The 18,483-nt window shown below is 42.5% G+C and overlaps 1 protein-coding gene across 7 annotated transcripts in view; it reads right to left on the bottom strand.

The window, feature by feature from the left end:
- Positions 1 to 18,483, bottom strand: part of CD44 (CD44 molecule (Indian blood group)) — a 92,858-nt gene that overhangs the window by 54,135 nt on the left and 20,240 nt on the right. For all 7 annotated transcript variants that reach the window (XM_011940707.1, XM_011940708.1, XM_011940709.1 and 4 more), the window contains exon 2: positions 1,019 to 1,184. In XM_011940707.1, the coding sequence (XP_011796097.1) occupies positions 1,019 to 1,184 (166 nt within the window). The remainder of the gene's footprint in view (positions 1 to 1,018; positions 1,185 to 18,483) is intronic.

Below are 18,483 nucleotides of genomic sequence, written 5' to 3'. Positions count from 1 at the left end.
TCACATGTGGCTAGTGGCTACCATATCAGACAGGGCAATTTTAGGCAAAAGATTTTCCTTTTCCCTTTCAGCAAGAGTCTCATCCATCACTCATAATGTGGGTGCATGACTATAATCAGTGTGGGAGGATAGAAGCACTTAACTTAAACTTCATGGTTTCCATCAAGAGTTCTGCAGCTTGACTTTTCAGAAGCAGTCTGTGTGCATGTGAGTGTGTGTTGCAGAGAAAGGGAAATCGTATCACCTAAAGACACTGCAAAAGCACACCTGCAGGCTGGGGTAGAAGCTTAGAGCAGTTGTAGAGGTTACTGAGTCCTCTTCTAATGAAAACAAACCGAACCAAAACAATTCACTGTGATTGCCATCATGGCTTGCTCTTCTTGTGCACTGCTTAACACAAGACCATTGGAAATTCAAAAAATAAAGTCCTTGCCTGTTGTGATTATCTTGCTTGGAGCCATAGTCTGAGGAAGGCTCTATGGAGCTCCAGAATACCCGGTAGGAGCCCTCTCAGGGCTCCCAATAATAATATAACTTAATATAATATAGCTTAATAGCTTTCATGCCTTTTTATTTACTTTTTCAAACCAGAGAAACATAGAAGAGAAACCAAAAAAAATTTTTTTGAAGAGAGAGCAAGGTAGAGTAGTTTGAAAAGTTGGCTTTGAGCCAAGTCTGCAGGGCCAAGACTCTACCAGCCACATATTTATTTTAAACACTGTTATTTGGTTTATGTTTCCTTGTGGTTCTGACAATGATATTGCAGCTTCTTCAAAGCCAGGAGAGCTCTAATGGCTTCCTCTGGGTTCCCGCTCTATGATTCACAAAGGTGTCTTTAGCTGACTTTAAACTCCAGTTGTCATACAGGTTCCAAATTGACTTGGCCGAATTAATAGGTGGGGTTGACTCTTTAGGCAATAGTCCATTCAGCTGTGGGAGAGGAGCCTTCCAGTTCTAAGCCCAGCTCCCTGGTCCCAGGCCGCCAGCTTTCGCCAGTGGTCGGGTGCTGGTATGTTACCTGCAGGTCTCAAATCCGATGCTCAGAGCTTTCTCCATCTGGGCCATTGTGGGCAAGGTGCTATTGAAAGCCTTGCAGAGGTCAGCGGCCTCTGTCCGAGAGATGCTGTAGCGACCATTTTTCTCCACGTGGAATACACCCGCAAAGCGGCAGGTTATATTCAAATCTATGGGAAGAAATAGAAATATTAGATTTTTTTGCATAATTTGGAGACAGTAAGAAGTTCACTTTGGGACAGACTCCTTAAAAAGCCAAATAAGGCCGGGTGCAGTGGCTCACACCTGTAATCCCAGCACTTTGGGAGACCGAGGGAGGTGGATCATCTGAGGACAGGAGTTCGAGACCAGCTTGGTCAACATGGCAAAACCCCATCTCTCCTAAAAATACAAAAATTAGCTGAGTGTGGTGGCACACACCTGTAGTCCCAGCTACTCAGGAGGCTGAGGCAGGAGGATCACTTGAACCCAGGAGGCAGAGGTTACAGTGAGCCAAGATCATGCCACTACACTCCAGCCTGGGTGATAGAGCGAGACTCCATCTCAAAAAAAAAAAAAAAAAGAACAAACCAAAAACCAAAGCCAAATAAACTTCTCTGCTAGCCAGAGCCTTCAAAATTCACTCCAGCATTCCAAATCACCATGATATTAAGCTCAAATCTGAGGTAAGACATGGTAAAATAGTGTCACTCTTACATTCTCTCCATTGATTGCTCTGCAATAAAGTTTTTAAAAAGCAAATGATTTAATTTTGGTTACTGATGTCATATAAACTTACGGAAAACTTACAAAACACAGGAAAGCAATGAAGGAAAATAAATTCACCACTACAAAAACTACAGTAAACACTTTTCTATATCTTCTTCCAGTTTGTTTACTGAATACACACATTCACACTTGCACACACGCACATACGTATTTTATGCATATATACATAAAGTATGTATCTATATACACATACACACATATACATACTCACACATATGCTTGCATAACTGAAATGGTACCGTATATACAGTTCTAGATTTGAAAGTCATTTTTCCACATAATCTTATGAGCATTTTTCCACAATCAAGTGATCTCTCCCTAGCTTACAACCTCCGACAATTTATGTTCACACCCAGTATATATGTTCTTATTATGGCTAAAACCAACATAATCTGGCTCCTGGCTCCCTCTCTAACCTCAAAGTAGCTTGCTCTGCCCTAAACACAAATCTTCAATTCTCTCAGACACTCTGAGCTCCTTCGCATCCTAGAACATTTGTATCTGCCTTCTTCTCTGTCTGGAATATTCCATCCTCAAATGGTCACATAGGTGGTTCATTATTTTGTCATTCAGAATTTTAACTCCACATCACCTCACTTTAGAGTGCTTCCCTAAACACCCTTATCTAACCACCAGTCTCTCCCTCAACTCATTTGGCTTTTGTGTCTTCACAACATCATGGTCATCTATTGTTGTGTGTGGTTACTCTCTTTCTCTCCTTCCTGGAATGAAAGCTCTGAGAAAGCAAGGGCCTTTTACTTGCTTGCAGCTGTTATCTCTAACCCCTACAAGAGTACCCAATAGAAAATAGACACTCAACAAGTATTTGTTATATAAACAAATGACTCATTGAAATTTCCTCAGAAATACACTTTTAATATTTTGGCAGACTCAAAGCCTGTCGTTTGCTCTCAGAGTTAATGGCATTGAAAATGAAGCCTAACTGCTATCAATTGGGTAAAGAATTATTCAATACAAGGACTTTAGTGAATTTTGTAGACATTAATCTGAAATTCCAATAGAGAGCTAGAAATCATCCTATTCTACTTGATCCTGTGTAACAATCTCAAAAGACTTCAAAGGCTGTAATTGAAAACTCCTGGGAAAGTTTTCAATTACATATGGAGACTATATGATCCCCAGTTTATTTATACCTGAGGAAACTGCATGCAAAGGGTTAAGACATTGAAACTCTCCTGGTGAAGCTTGATTCCTCCTGAACACTTCCTTAGGCCTCAATGATAGTCCTTCTCTAAGGAGACATGTTGACATCATCTTGGGACAATGACCCAGGTGCCTGGCCAGGCACCACTCCTTGTTGTTAGTTAAGAACCCAGTCTGGAATCAGACAGAACTGGCATTAACCAGCTCCATCCCTTTCTTACACAGGTCTAGAGATGGGTAGGAAGATTCCACTTATTTACCAACAAGAAAGTTGAGGTTCAGGGTAGTGAGTTGCCCAAGGAAGTGAGTGAGTACTTCTATCTAGAGCCTGTAGTCTCCTTCCTGAATCCCAGTTGCTCTGTTCTGTATTTCTGAGCTGACAGCAATAGCAGAAGGGACCTATTACTGCAGTGTCCCTGGGTACCCAGTACCTTTGAGATTCTGTGTTGCATCATCTTCACCAGAACCCTGAAAGGTGAGTTTTATGTATGTATGTATTATTTATGGGCACACCTAAACAATCGTTAAATAATGACAAAGATAGAGTCATTATTATTGAATTGTATGGGCAGCCACTACTTTCTCTTTCCTGAGCAGGAAGCAGGTCTCAACCACTAGGAAACAATGTCTAACACAAGCAAAATGAGATAAGAAAACTGTTAAAATTCTGTATTATCTTCCTTGATTCTGAAAATAGTAAAAGAAGAAACAAGAAATGGAACTTGAAAAGACATAAGCCAATGTCTATTATTTTTATTTTCTTTTGTTTGCGTCATTGGCACGTGGGGGGAAAATACCAACTAGGTGAAATGGAGAAAATGTGTTTTTGCAGTTCACTCTTTTTCAAGCCTAGTGGTGTTCTCTTAAGCCACTCAGGCAACACTTGGCTGATGGGGCAATGAAAGGATAGAGAAGGAAATGCATAAGGCCCTTTTGCAATACTATTTGTTTTTACTGACATTTTCAACTTTGGCCTCAGTTGGCCAGGCTTACAAAGGGAAACTGTCAATCTGCATGACAGACCTTCCGGTACCTCTTCTTGTCCAACACACAAAAGGAAAACAAAGCATTCCTATCAGCTTCTTGAAGATAAGGCTAATAGGGGAGCCTCTGATTCCAGGAAAGGCAAACTACCTGTCTGCCCCTGCCCCAGGTGGCTGCTGTCACTCTCAGGTTAAAAATCAACTCTGAGGCATGGACAATAATTGGAGCTAAATGGTAGTTTCTTTCTTATTACAGTCAATTCTACCTTGCCACCTGGCAGACAGAATATGCAAATGTAAGAGGAACCAATTAAGGCTGAGATTTTTCAGTAAAATCCCTTGAGTTTCATGAGTTTCAGTAAAATCCCTTGAGTTTCAGAAGCCAACATAACTTCATTGACAATATATGCATGCATTGTGTGAGTGTGTCTATATGACGGGTCTTCCAAAAGTTCATAAAAAATATGTGTTATGAAAAAATTATACATAGATTTCAATTTTTTTGTACCAAAATAAACTCTCATTAACTTGATATGTCTGAACGGGAACTAATTTGAGGCATTAACAAGGATAAGACATATTTGAAAAGATGCTCTCTCAGAGCAACACGAATTCTGTTAAAATTGAAGCAAGAACACACACACCAAAATTTTTGGTGAAGCTTAGGTGGAAGAATGGAAAAATCACTGATGCTTTATGAAAAGTTCATCAGGACAATGCCCCAAAGAAATCAGCAGCTTACAAACAGATAACTTGTTTGAAGAAGGGACAAGATGTTGCTGAAGATGAAGCCTGCAGTGATATGCCATCCACATCAATTTGGGAGAACAAAATTAATCTTATTTGTGACTTAAATGAAGAGGACCAATGATTAACAGCAGAAACAATGGCCAACATCATAGGCATCTCAACTGGTTCAGCTTACACAAATCTGACTGAAAATTTAAAGTTGAGCAAACTTTCCACTCTGTGGTGCCAAAACCATTGCGCCCAGATCAGCAGCTGCAGCCAAGAGCTGAGCTTTCAATGGAAATTTTAAACAAGTGGGATCAAGATCCTGTAGCATTTCTTTGAGAACTGTAACAGGAGATGAAACATGGCCTTACGAGTGTGATCCTGAAGACAAAGCACAATCAAAGGAATAGCTATCAAGAGGTGGAAGTGGTCCAGTCAAAGCAAAAGTGTACCAGTCAAAGCAGGTGGACCAGTCCAGAGCCAAGGTCATGACAGCGGTTGTCTGAGATGCTCAAGGCATTTTGTTTGTTAACTTTCTGGAAGGTCAAAGAATGATAAAATCTGCTAATTATGAGAGTGTTTTCAGAAAGGTAGCCAAAGCTTTTGAAGAAAAAAGTGTATGAAAAAGCTTTACTAGAGAGTCTTCCTCCACCATGACAATGCTTCTGCTCATTACTCTCATCAAACAAAGGCAATTTTTTGAGAATTCCTAAGGAGAAGCCATTAGGCATCCACCTTACAGTCCAAATTTGACTCCTTCTGACTTTTTTTTGTTACTTAATCTTTAAAAATCTTTAAAGGGCACCCATTTTTCTTTAGTTAACAATGTAAGAAAGACTGCATTGACATGATTAAATTCCCAGGACCCTCAGTTGTTAAGGGATAGACTAAATGGCTGCTATCATAGCTTGTAACAGTATCTTGAACATGATGGCACTTATGGTGAGAAGAAAAGTTTACATCTTTAAACTTTTCTCTTTTAATCTCATTTTTCCATGAACATTTTGAATTCTCCTCATACTCATATGTGTGTATGCAAGTGAGTATGTGGTTGTATGTGCATGTGATGAGCCAAGACAGGATGAAACAGATAAACTCAATCTTTAGTCTTCCTAGATGTGAAGGCTTAAGCAGGTCCTGAAACATTGTAGGTATTTGCAAAGGGCTACTGATTGGATGAAGAAATGCTATGCAAAGTAAAAATTCCACAGCTTACATTTATCTTGATCTCATGAGAAAGTCCAACTCCTAACCCTGATGCTATTTAGCCACTTAGGAGTTGCAAGAATGGTGTCAAATACTTCATTTCTGGTCAACTATCCTGTGAGTGTTCACAATCCTTCTCCTCTAGGTCCCTCTTGACTTAAAAGGAGCCAACATTTTCAAGGCTGTGTGTCATTCATACCCTGATAATTTATGAAGACATTTCAACAGGTTTCCTTGATACTAATGCAAACCCAAATTATTACCCTGCAGGATATTAATAATGCCAACAGCAAGAGCAGTGGCTAATATTTATTGTGCATTCATTATGTATATACCAGGCTCTCTTTTAGGCACTTTAGAATTATTTACTTATTTTATCCTTAAAACATCCCTGTGAGGTGGGTAATATTAGTATCCTCATTTTTCAGATGGAGAAACTAATACACAGAGAGGGGAAGAAATAAAGAAACATGCCCAAATTCACAATGAAGCAGAGTTAAGGTAAGGTTAAGACATGAATAGCCATGGACCACAGAACATTGTTTGACAGAGCGCCAGTGTCTCTAGCAATGGTGCTAGCCATGCTGTAAACCACTATAGAGAGGCAAGACTCCTCAGATGTCTGTGTGTCTCTCCTGAGAAACAGAGACCTCTGTGATTCAGGATCCACTTTGACTCAAGAAGCTAATACTAAAAGGCTGATTGCATCTCTCAAACAAGGCTTTCCGGCTGGAAATAAATCAAGAATGTTTTCCGTTGAGCCCTCTGGTCTCCCATAAATCTCCTGTATCATGTAATGAATAAAGTATCCCAAGTGGCTCCCTCTGAGCGATAAATGGGCTCAACAGAAAACACTGACTGTTTGACGCCACTTTTGGATTCAGAGAGGAGACTTCCCATGGGAGAAATGCCACCAGGCCTTTAGAATGCTCATTACTACAGGGCTGTGGGCAGCACAGAGGGGTCATGGAGACCAGTGTCTCAGTGTCTAGGAACCTTATCTCCCCACCCACATGGGAAGAGGTCTGCTAGGGAGCTGTCAGGAAAGCGAGAAAAAGGAGCTCTGAAAGAAGGTTTCTTTGTCCTATAAAGCTGGTCTCTAGTGCCAAACTTTTGTGAAGGTTGGTAGTTCAACCTAGTTAGGACCTCCTCAAACGTGCTTTAATTCCTGACCCTGCCACTCGCTTCAGGTGACACAGGTTGTTAGTTACTTAACCTCTCTGACTCTCCACCTCCTCCTTGATGGGATGACAATGCTAATCCGTCAGGGTTTATGGGACTATTAAATGAAATAAGATATGTCAAACAGTTGATACGGTGTTTGACATTTAATAATCAGAGCCAATGAGCATTGCACACTTATTAGGTGCCTTATGTCCTTCAGCTAATTTAATTCTCATAAAAATGCTATGAGGTAGGCACTATTGCTAAACCCATTTTAGAGATGAGGAAACTGAGGAACAAAGTGGTGAAGTCCTTTGCCCAATGTTATCCAAGCAGGAGAGTCAGGGTTCTAACCTCTGTGCTATCTTGCCTACTATCCAGGCTCCTGGTTACGGGTACTATGCATTCTCTCCTGGATAAACCATCGCTGACCCCAAATGGCATTAATCTCATCTATACTGTCCCGTAAGCCTCAGATCAAGGAAAATAGACCTCTAATAAAATTGTCCCAGCACATTTCAAAGCTTTGCCTAGATTTTAGGGCCTGTGAGGAATAATAGCTTCTTGGTCCAGCCCAGTTATTTCTGAAGTTGTAGAAAATCACAACATGTGCTGGGAAGAGAGCACTGTGTAATTTTCACCCAAGTTGCCATTATCTACGTCTTCCCAAACTTTCCTGAGAGGTGAGTGGGTTGGTTCATGCAGTAGCTAGTGTTGGAGCTGGGCTGCAAGGGATTTCCAATATGAGATCCAGGAGCTGATCTTCAACACGTCCATGGACCTGTGAGATTATATGCAAGATTGTGTGTATGGATATGTGTGTGTGTGTGTGTGTGTGTCTGTGTGTGTTTAGGTGGGGCAACATCTCTGGTTTTCATTGGTTCTTAAAGTCTGTGACACAACCAGTTAAAGAATTGCAAGAAATTATTATCTCCAAGGTCTCTTCAGTAACCAGAAATTCCAGCATTCTGAAATTTTGGAACTTCCCTGTGGGCTTCGTGACAACAGAAATGGTGTCTCCCTTCTTCACAATTATATCCCCAGTACCCAGTACAGCCACCCATGGTAGGCAAATTTTGAATGAAATAATGAATTAATAAATGCTCTCTTTCTGCCCCCAACCCCCAACAGGCTTCAGTCTTATAGAGTGCAAAAAGATCACCTATCAGGTTCCTTTCCCACATCATATCTGAAGAATCACCAGCTGGTGTTTGCTGAGAATTCGTTATTGGACACTTAAAATGTCTTTAACCCAGAACTCTGCTTCTGTGAACATTTGCTACTTTCCCTGAAAGCAAATCTTTCAGAGACCAACTTTTAGTTTTATAACTGGTTTTATCTGTCTGAATGTGCAAGCCATCATCTCAGTAACAGAACAGTATGTTCACATACCATCACAGGGCCATTTCTGAGGCCAAATCTCCTAGGAAACATGGCAAACACAGTACATTCCATATGAAGACCACCCGAAGACAACCTACAATTGTACTATGCCCAAAGAGAGGGCACTGTCAGTTCTCCAGACCAGACGTCTCCAGATTCTGCAAAATGAGTTAATTTGTTTTCTAACTTGAGCCACCCAGGTGTGCCTGATCCCTATTTGTCATCTCCTCAGGAGGGATGAGACAGAATTAGATTTTTGGTTCCAGATTAAGCTATATGTAAGGAGAAGTTGCTTCATCATGAAGATGAGAATAAAGCCGGTTCTTACTACTCAATGGTGTTCTAATTCCTGCAGCTCGTGGTCCATGATAACCACAGTGAGTACACACTGAGTGCCTAGTCTGGGTTCAAGATATTCAGAACTTTATACCTAATATTTCACTTAATTTTCCTAACAATCCTATGTGGTAGGCATTTTTATTATCCCCATTTTACACAAGAGGTAACTGCTTCATTGAGAAGATGTAAGTAACTTGTGTGAGTCACTGGGGGACCTGGGTTTCAGACTGGGCAATCTGGCTGATCATTTTCCAGTGTTAAATTCCAACTTATGCACAGGTCAGACACTGAAATGACAGGAGGCCCACTTACCCTTCATGTGACTTTTTAAAAAGTGTGGAGAGGTTATCATGAAAAGAGCCCTAGAGAGAAGAATTTGAGCTTATTGAATATTATTTTAAGATCAGAAGTCCCTTGATTCTGGACCACAAGATAGGGGCCTTTACTAAGGCCTGGTTAGGCTTCAGTGGAATAAACTTCACTAATGGAATTTTCACTCTCTCCCCAGAGAGGAGCTTCTGAAGCCTTGACCTTGACTGGCTTTCCCCAACAATGGGTTGACTGCTTTCTCTGATTCTACCTGTTGGTCTTCACACCCTTGGGAATTTAGAAAGCCCAGACCTAGTTATAACCCCCAGGCCCCCTGCCCTTTACAGCCTGAATGCTCTCTCTACAATTAGGCAGGGCTCTTAGGAGAGAACTCCAGGACTCAGGGTTGGCCCAGGGTTGGGTCACCAAGGACACAGGCTGTCCTGGTGACATTTTGAGATGTCTGCAGTCAAACCTAAAAATCTAGACTAACCAAGCTAAGGCTCCAGGTTGATGTAGCTGGAACATGGCTCTTTGGGTGGACTGCACCCAAAGTGATTGAGCTTCTGGGAGTCAGCCACACACAAACCACTTGCGCAGTCAGAAGCACTGGTAAGCTCTCCAAATTTTTTATTTTTACAGTGTTTATCATTAAAAAGCCAGGATTCTATTTCTGTCCTCTGATTTGCTGAGCTCATGTCCAAAACAGATTGCACAACTAATAAATCTTACTGAGCTGGTTCTGATCAGAAGTAGGAAGGGAAAAGGACAAGGTTTTGTTGTTTTAAAGCATTATTGCTAATTGGATTATCTACTTTTAAAGTTGGGAGGCACAATGGGAAGCTTCTAATCAATTTCTCTTGTGACACAGGAGAAAGTAAAATCAAGAATAGCCGAGCATGGTCCTCTAGCAAGTCAAAACAACAACAACAACAACAACAACAACAACAAACTCAGGGGTTCATAATTGCAGATTCCTGACTCCTACACTAGTGCTCTCGCTACTGATCTATCTTTCATAAGAGGTCTGAGCAAGTTGTTCTCAAAAAAGCCACAACTCACTGTCTTAATAGGACACGAAGAAGTCATTTTCTTCTTCATTTGTTCAAAGGCTTCAAAGCCCAGAAGTTTTCATCTGGGAGTCTTTCTAGCTATTATGCCCTCTGCTGCCCCGCAGGCCTGCCAGTCTAGAGGGCCGGCAGCCTTCCCTCTGCCCCCACATCACTCGCCCCCATCTCCTGACGCCCATGTGATGGGCTCCTTTTGAAAGGGTGTATTGTTTAGCATCCACTTCTGAATGAGGCCAGAATCACACTCAGGGGCCGAATCGCCTTTGGCTGCCCAGTGCAGACCATGAGTCTTGAGTGACTCAGTCTCTCCCGGAATTGCCCTGGAGGCAGATGAGGGTTTAATGAGCAGAGAAAACAGTCATGCACAATCATACCCAGAGAATTTCCTCCAGAATGTGCCCTGGGTTGCTTTCAACTGAGCTATTCATCACTTGGCACTTAGAAAGGCATGGCACCCCAACGTCTTGGTGCCTGGCTGGACCCCCTGATTCCTCTGCCTTTTTTCTCTGGAGCATGGAGCCTGTCACGGCAGCCAATGCTGAACCAACAGGGTCCTGTCGCATTGGAGAAGAGTCTCCAGGCTTCTCTTAGCTGTTACCCTGGCCCTTCAGCCAAAGCCACCAAATGACCAACCCAATGCACAGTCTAGAAAGCTCTTGGGTTGTTTTGAGAGTTTGGAGAGCAGTCCTGTCCCTGCCTCCTGATGGGATGATGGGGACTTGGAGGTGAGAGTATGGAGAACTGTTTAACCCCTGACTCCTGATCCTGGATCCGACAGAGTCTTTCTGGCAAAAGAAAGTATGTGTCCCAGAACTGTTGCTTCACTGCACTAGAACTCTGTAACACCACGTAGTCTTCGACGAGTGCGTCTTCGGGGAGAGAAACCACAATGCCCACCCCTGTGTGTTGCCATGGTGATCAGGAAATCCTCTGGCCTCATGATCTTTGTTTTCTGCTTTTTCAGATCTTATTGATTTAGCAGATTGACTAGCACAAACCCAGGATGTGGTAAATGAAATTAAAAAAAAAAAAAGCATCTTGGGGCCCAGATAGGGTTTTTCCTCTTGCAAGTAGAAAATAAGGTTGGTCCACTTGGTTTTGTCATTGGATTTTATTTTTATGGGTAGTTACAATGACTGATACATCAGCTAATCAGTAGACAGTTTCTGCTAATGTCTACAGCTGGCATTTTGTGGAACTGCTTAGCTTTAGTTTGAGGGAAGACTCTCACAACAGTTGAGGTAGGCTGAAAAACTGTTAGTAACAGGTAATATCTGTATTTCAGGGGTGATTAATGGTTGCTGACATGTTGAGATGAGCCAGGGGCCCCCATCTGGGAGTAGGATGCATTGGTTCTAGCTTAAACTCTGTTAATTATAAGCTAATTATGTGACCTTGAATAACTCACTGTAGATCCCCCAGGCACACCTTGCCTTCCTACCACCCAAGATGAAATACAAAGTTATGAAACTTTCGGAGCTTGGGGGATAAAAGTGAGAGGGTTGATGTGCATACCTGGGACAATATAAAAATCTCAGAAAGCTTCTCAAAAGCCTCATATGAATTAAGACACACTGGGGCTCCACCCTCAGCAGAACAGAATGGATTAAAGTACATCAGGCTTTGCTATTCTTGTCATGTAGGAGTTTCCATCACCAATTATAAAGCACTTTCACATCCAAAAACAGCCTTGTGAGGCCCAGAGGGTAGGTACTACAGACCCATTTAAAAGATGAGGAAACTAATGGACGTAAGTTTCACAGACTCAAAGTCTTACAGAGAGTTTGGTAAACCCAGATCTCAACTCAGATTTTCTAGTTCTGTTAATTTTCCCCATTCCCCAGTGGTGCTGCCTTTTCAACTTGGGTTGTCAACAGGCCCATGGGACCAGTGGCAGCACACAGAGAAAAGATTGATGGTTTTCAGACGTTACTTCCTCTCCCTGCCATGATGTCTTGGGCACAACCACAATATTTCAAGTGGTTAAAAATCGAGCTGAGCTAATGGGGACTGGAGTGAGGGTGGAAGGGCAGACCCAGAGACTCAACCTACCAGCTGCTCATTCTCATCCAGCACCCACCCTACCCCATCAATTGTCCTGGCACCTGCCACAAAGCCCTAGGAGCCTCAATGGAAAAGTCTGGAAAATACTGTGGCAGGGGCCAATCAAAATGCTGATGGCCACCACTTAGTAAGTCCTGCAATGAACCAGGGGCTCCAAAGCATTTGGAAATCTAGGAGGGTAAATCACCCCATGCAATGGACATAAAAACAGATGCTCAGAGCAATTAGCACAGCTCAAAGGTGCAGCCCAAATGAAATACATTGTGCAAAAATGCTATCCATCAGCCAGGCTTAGTATTATATTTTTGTATTTTTCCCCTCAGTAACAAGAATACAAATATCTTGCAACTTAAAATTTGTCATAAAGATTGCCCCTAGTTCACTCTGCAGAGGAGATAGCAAAGTCCAAGTTTCCAATCCTACTCTAAGGAGACTGGGGCTGGGTAAGTAGTGGACTTGGCCAGATTTATACTATCAAAAACTGCAGTAAGACTTGTCCTCGAAGATGCAGCCATCCAAGTGGAGAGAAGAAAAAGGCCACCACTAATTCCAACAAAGTCCAACTTCAACACACAGCCCAGGGCATCTCCAAATTTGATTTTCTTTCCTCTTGCCTCTTTTAACATCTCCTTAAGTGAAAAAGAAAAGATTCTGCAATGTATGGAGCTGCTACTTTGTGTCAGATTGTAGTCTATGTGCCTTAACAGATGCTATACTTTGAGAAGTCAAATAATCACCCCCATTTCACAGATGGAACAAGTGAAGCTCAGAGTACAATGCACTCAGCATCCTGCTATGAATGTGGCAAGAGCCAGGAGTCAAACCCCAGGATAACACCTGGTCTCTGACACGAGTGAGCTAAGACTCAGTTTACCAAAGCTGTGGCTCTCTGCTTGGAATATGTGGATCCTCATGCTGGGGCATGAAAGGCATGTGAATGGTGGGGTAAAGGATGTGGCTGTAACACTAAGGCTCTGGTAGCTTCTACTGCTGAGCCCCAGCTGGGCTTTCCAGTGATATTAATACTAATAGAGCACCTACTGTGTGCCAGGCTCTGTACTCGGTTCCTCACATGAACTATCTCATTTCCATTCCATAATAGTCACATGAGATAAGTACTATTCCGATCATTGAAACTTTATACACATAATAAAACTGAGACTGAGAGAGGTGCAAGTTTGCACCAGCAGGGGGTGAGACAGACAAATCTCTTCTTTCTCGGGGGCCACATGCAAATGTCTCTCTCCTTGCTGCATCTTTAGGAGAGTACAGACAAGAAGCAGAGTCATGCCTCTTCTCAGATAGTTTTAACATCTTGGGCTAGAATTTGCTAATACCATGCAAATTTAGCTGCGGGGTGGGAGCTGATTACTACTTTCTCCTCCCAGGAAGTAGCTATGAGACCAAAGGAGACAGGGAGAATTTCATAGAGAAATTGGTCTTGCACTGGGATTTAGGAGGCCTGAGCCTAAACAGGGCTGACCCTGTAGGGACCACAGCCAGAGGAAAAGCTTGATGAATGGACTGGATTTCTGCCTGACTGGTATAGTCCTCTAACTCTCCTATGAGGGACATCTGTTCTTCCCAGGACAGATGCCATCTGGTTCGCATACTCCATAGATTGATGCTTTTTAACTCCTTTCCCCATACCACCACTGTAATTCACAGGGTGCACAATGCCAGTCACACTCCAGTGGGCACTAAGTGCCTTGTAATCCCAGTGGCCTCTTCCCTGTTCTCAAAGAAGCTTATCCAAATGCAAGCGAGGGTGCATGCTTTTCTAGGAACAACCATGAGTTTGTTTCAGTTTAGAAAAAAATAAAAAGGTAAATCATTCATAACCCTGGCACTTGGTGGCCAATAGCCCTTACTTACAATTTACCTTGCAACCAACACTGACCTATAGGTGGATTAAGACAGAACAAGATTCATGCCTTTAGGTTATCTTGCCTTCTTCAAATATATTAGCAATGAAGTGATGCAGTTGCAAAAATATTTATTTGCAACAACAAAGCATTACAAGTGACAAAGCAGAGCTCTAGGTTTCTACTGATTTCAAAGTCAGAGGACTCAGAAATCACCAGGTCACATGTTAATGACTCAATCTCTGTCTTTCCTGATGCTCCTCTTTTTCTATCAGATGCTAAAGCGAACATGGGTGTATGTGTCTGTCTGTGTGTGTGTGTGCACATGTGTGTCTGTTTCTGTCTATGCACACAAGAGCATGCATACAAGAAGCAGGGTCTCCGTCGCAGTCCAAGAACCCTACTGCTAGTCACTCTTTAGATGTTTTGGGGAGTTACATAAACCTCTCCAAGCAGAAGCCCTACAGAGGGAGAAGCTGGATTGTGGGGATATTTTTAAAATCCGGGCCAAAAGATCTCCAGGATTACTACAGTTCCAACTGCCCTGTGAACTAATTGCTTGTAATTCACACCTCTTGCTGAGCTTTCAATCTGTGAAATCTCATCTGGAAAAACAGAGGCCAGTCTCAAATGCCAAGCCCCAGAGAACTCATTTCTGACAAGCTTTTAAATCCAACTCAAGCCACAGGGTTTGGACCAAAATCTTTACCATTCCATGCTCAGTTGAAACAGGCCAAACATAACTTCCTTCTTTTAAGGAGCATGATCCATGCAAAGATCCAGAGGCTTGGAAATGAAGGACTTTACAAATGACCCTTGTGTGCAGTTGTCAAAGAAAATAAGGTCTTGGTTTTCCCTTAAATAAATGACCCTCAAACATGACATGAGACCACACCTCGCAAAAACACATTCTTTCACCATAGACATTGGAGAGCAACTCTAGAACCATCAGGGTGGGAACAACTGAGCCTCTTTCTCTGAAATCTGTGCCTCTCAAAGTGCCATTAGTTCCCATAAGGCATGGTGCAAGGTGTCAATTCACAGCACCTTCCCTATGATATGGATGATACGAGCCAGATATAATCTTGGGTGCTGCAGAGTCAGACACAATCTGTGCCCTCAAAGAGCTTACCTCTAGAGTGAGGAGATAGTATTCAGGTAAATGATTAATACATGAATATGGTAATTTCAGATACTGATAGTGTTACACGGAAAATAAAAGAGGATATCATAATAGAGAATGAGAATGACAGGCCTCTTTCGACAGGTGGTCTGTATGTCTAAGGCTCACTCTTTTATGAACTCATGGACATATTTTACTTATTTATTACAGGCCTTTTTGTAGGCTCAGATACCTGGCAAAAGGAAATACACTCCTCCTCCCCCCAAACACACAGATTAAATAAGATTTGGAATTCTTCTTTGCCTTCCACAGTCCATAAGGAGATGTCCTTAGAATTCAAACTCAGTAGGGTAGACGAGGGAAACTTGGAAGGCAAAGGCTACAACAACTGAATGACCTGGCTTAAGGGATAAGAGTTCCATTTGGGTCACAAGCTGGGTAGAATTGGTGTTAGTAAAGCTACATCCATCCCTTCTAAGTCTTGACCAGAAAAAATTCAAGGCAAGATCCAACCAGAGATGTACAGAGCGGCCCAGCAGAGTGCAACTGTGATGTGTCCACTCCCAAGCCCTCTGAATGCTTACAAGGCTCTCCTGACCCCCTGACATCTGTGCATCCATTATTTCACAGTTGCTGGTGACTGGTGATTGCAGGGATTTACCCTCATTGTATTGTAACATTGTAGTAACCACACTCCAAATATGGCTTGGATCAGAAAGATACAAGAAAGACTTGGGTCCAAGTCCTGGCTTGAGCTCTTGTGGGATGTTATGTATGCTATGTTTTCTTAACCTTTAAGCCTCAGTTTCTTCATCAGTAAAGTAAAAGTAATGCCTTCCTTATGGGGTGCTTTTTGAATATTAAATGAAGAAATATACCTAAATCATTTAGTAAAGAACCTGACTCTCTGCAAAGAGCCTGGTACTTAACAGATATTAGCCAATCATCTCAAAGATTAAAGTGTATAAAAGGCAGCTTAAAAGTAAAGTGCCTCTTACTCTAACTTAATTCTTCATTAACTGGTCAACCACTTTCAGTATCCTTGGTTACAACCACTCAAGACCTCCAGGCTTCCTGATAATTAGGAGTCAGAAGCCTAATTATCCAGTACATGGGCTCTTACTCTATATTATATGGTTTTCTCTTGATAGGATAGATTGGAGATAGATGAAAGAGAGAGAGAGAGAGAGAGAGAGACAGAGAGAGACTTTATATAACACCATTCTAAGGAGGATCCTGCCTCAAGTGTCCTAACCCATATAACCAAAGTGGATTCCACTGGGACCATGCCTTATTCATCTTTGTGTCCCCAGTGTCTGCCATTTAGTATGGTGCACAATAAACGTTAACTTGGTTTAGTGGGAAGAACATTAGGTTGAAGGTCTAGTGACCTAGAGTTTTAATATCAGGCTTCTCACTGATAAGCTGTAAGTACTTAGAGAAGTCACTTTACCTTCCGAGCCCTCGTTTACTTTATCAGACAAGGATGGAGTTGGATTTGAAAATCTCTAGATCCTAGTCAACCCAGCCCTCTGCCTCTAGGAGAAGGCTACATATCTTTCTCACTTACTCTACAAACAGTCAAGGAATCCGCGTGACTCCCTCCTGCCTGCAGAGAAATGGCATTTCACTCTGGTGTCAAGGTGGTTATGGTATAATGAATGCGTCAGACAGGGTGGACTGGCCAGTAAAACGAAACAATTGGCAAAACACAAAAGAAAGTGTTGCCAGCATCCTGCTCTCAGATTACACCAAACAAATGCCTTTCAGCACACAGATATGAGAACCTGCCCCATCGAAACTGGAGGGAAAGGTTTCAATTAACAGAAATGCAGCAGTTACCGATTCCCTCAGAGAGAAGGCTCCTAAATTGCTACACCCTGTCCCAATATTCCCTGCAATAAATTTCAGCATCTTGGGCCAATTTGAACCATTCTTCAGTTCTGAGACAATCCGTGCCTTAGGAGCTGCTGAGTGGCCCCCAGTTGAACAATGAATGGGGAGCCGAGAGGCATCCCCCACCTGGTGCCCTGATCTTTGGTGGTCTTGGGGCCCCATTGCCCCGGGGGAGAGTGGGGAGAGGGAATTTTCCACCACCGCCTTTCCTGATGATGCCTCCCAAGAGTTCTGAATTGTTTTGAGCTCCTTAATTCTCAAGGAGCCAGAAAAATCCAATTTCTTAGGAAAAGGAGATGTCTTGAACTTTCAAGGCTCCATTCTAGGGACAGAAGAACAGGATTAATCCCATGAAGCTGAATGGAAACTTGCAGTGTAGTGTTAAAAGGGAGAAGGAGCTCTGAATTGAATTCCAGCCCCACCACATAAGCGCTGAGACATCTCTGGCGGGTTACGTCCGCTTTATGAGCCTCAGTTTCTCTGCCTATAAATTGGCTCTGATGAAATTCAGCCATTCATTTATTCAGTTGTCATCTGCTGCCTCTCTCAAAGAGAAGCTGATGGGAGTTAAAGAATAAATATACAGAAAGCACCAGTAGAGAGTCTGGATCATACCAGATGCTTAATAAATGTCTGTTTTTTCCCCTTCTCCTACAGGAAGAGGAAACCTTGGATGACTGGCCCCAGTCTTCCCTGCTGCAAAGGGGTCTCGTAGGTTCTAATTTATGATGTGTTTGCACCATGAAAAAATCATTTGCACTTTGATAATTGGCTCTTTCATCTCACACAACAGTCCAAAATCACACTCTCACAAAATTAAAAGCAGATGAGAAACCAACACACATGCAAATACTCCCATTAAAAAGTGCAAAAGCCTTACTCACTTCTAAGGTGTGGCTGGGAGTGGCCAGATCTTCCTTTCTTTAAAGGAGAGCAGAACTAAGCAGCTAAAGGCAATTGAAGATATTTTTGGAGATGAGAGAATTGATTAAAAACGATGGACACACTTTATGCACTCAGAAGCTGGCCCCTCATCAGCAACCAAGAAATTCCAAGCTTGCGCTTCTGGGGAGGAAGTGGGCTCTGGGAAACTCCAAACTTCTCAAAGTGAAAAGGAAGCTACACTGGTAAACTGCCTCTAGAAAGGGCCCGTCTGTTCTCTGAGGCCAGAGAACAACACTGTAAAGTAACAATTGCATTCGAGAGAGAGGAAAGTACCATTTCTTCCTCCAGCCCCACCACCCACTGCCACTGCCAGGACAGAAGGCAGGAAGAGGCTGATCCTGCTGAGACAAGCAGCCTGGGAGATTGACTGTAATTGTGCAAGTAAAGACAGGACCTGGAGTGCATTTCCCAGTTCACTTTCACCAGCTACAGCAATAACCCTGCTTCCCGGAACG

The sequence above is a fragment of the Colobus angolensis genome, unplaced genomic scaffold, assembly GCF_000951035.1.
Source record: "Colobus angolensis palliatus isolate OR3802 unplaced genomic scaffold, Cang.pa_1.0 Scaffold192, whole genome shotgun sequence".
NCBI lineage: Eukaryota > Metazoa > Chordata > Mammalia > Primates > Cercopithecidae > Colobus > Colobus angolensis.
This window is presented reverse-complemented; position numbering and strand designations above follow the sequence as displayed.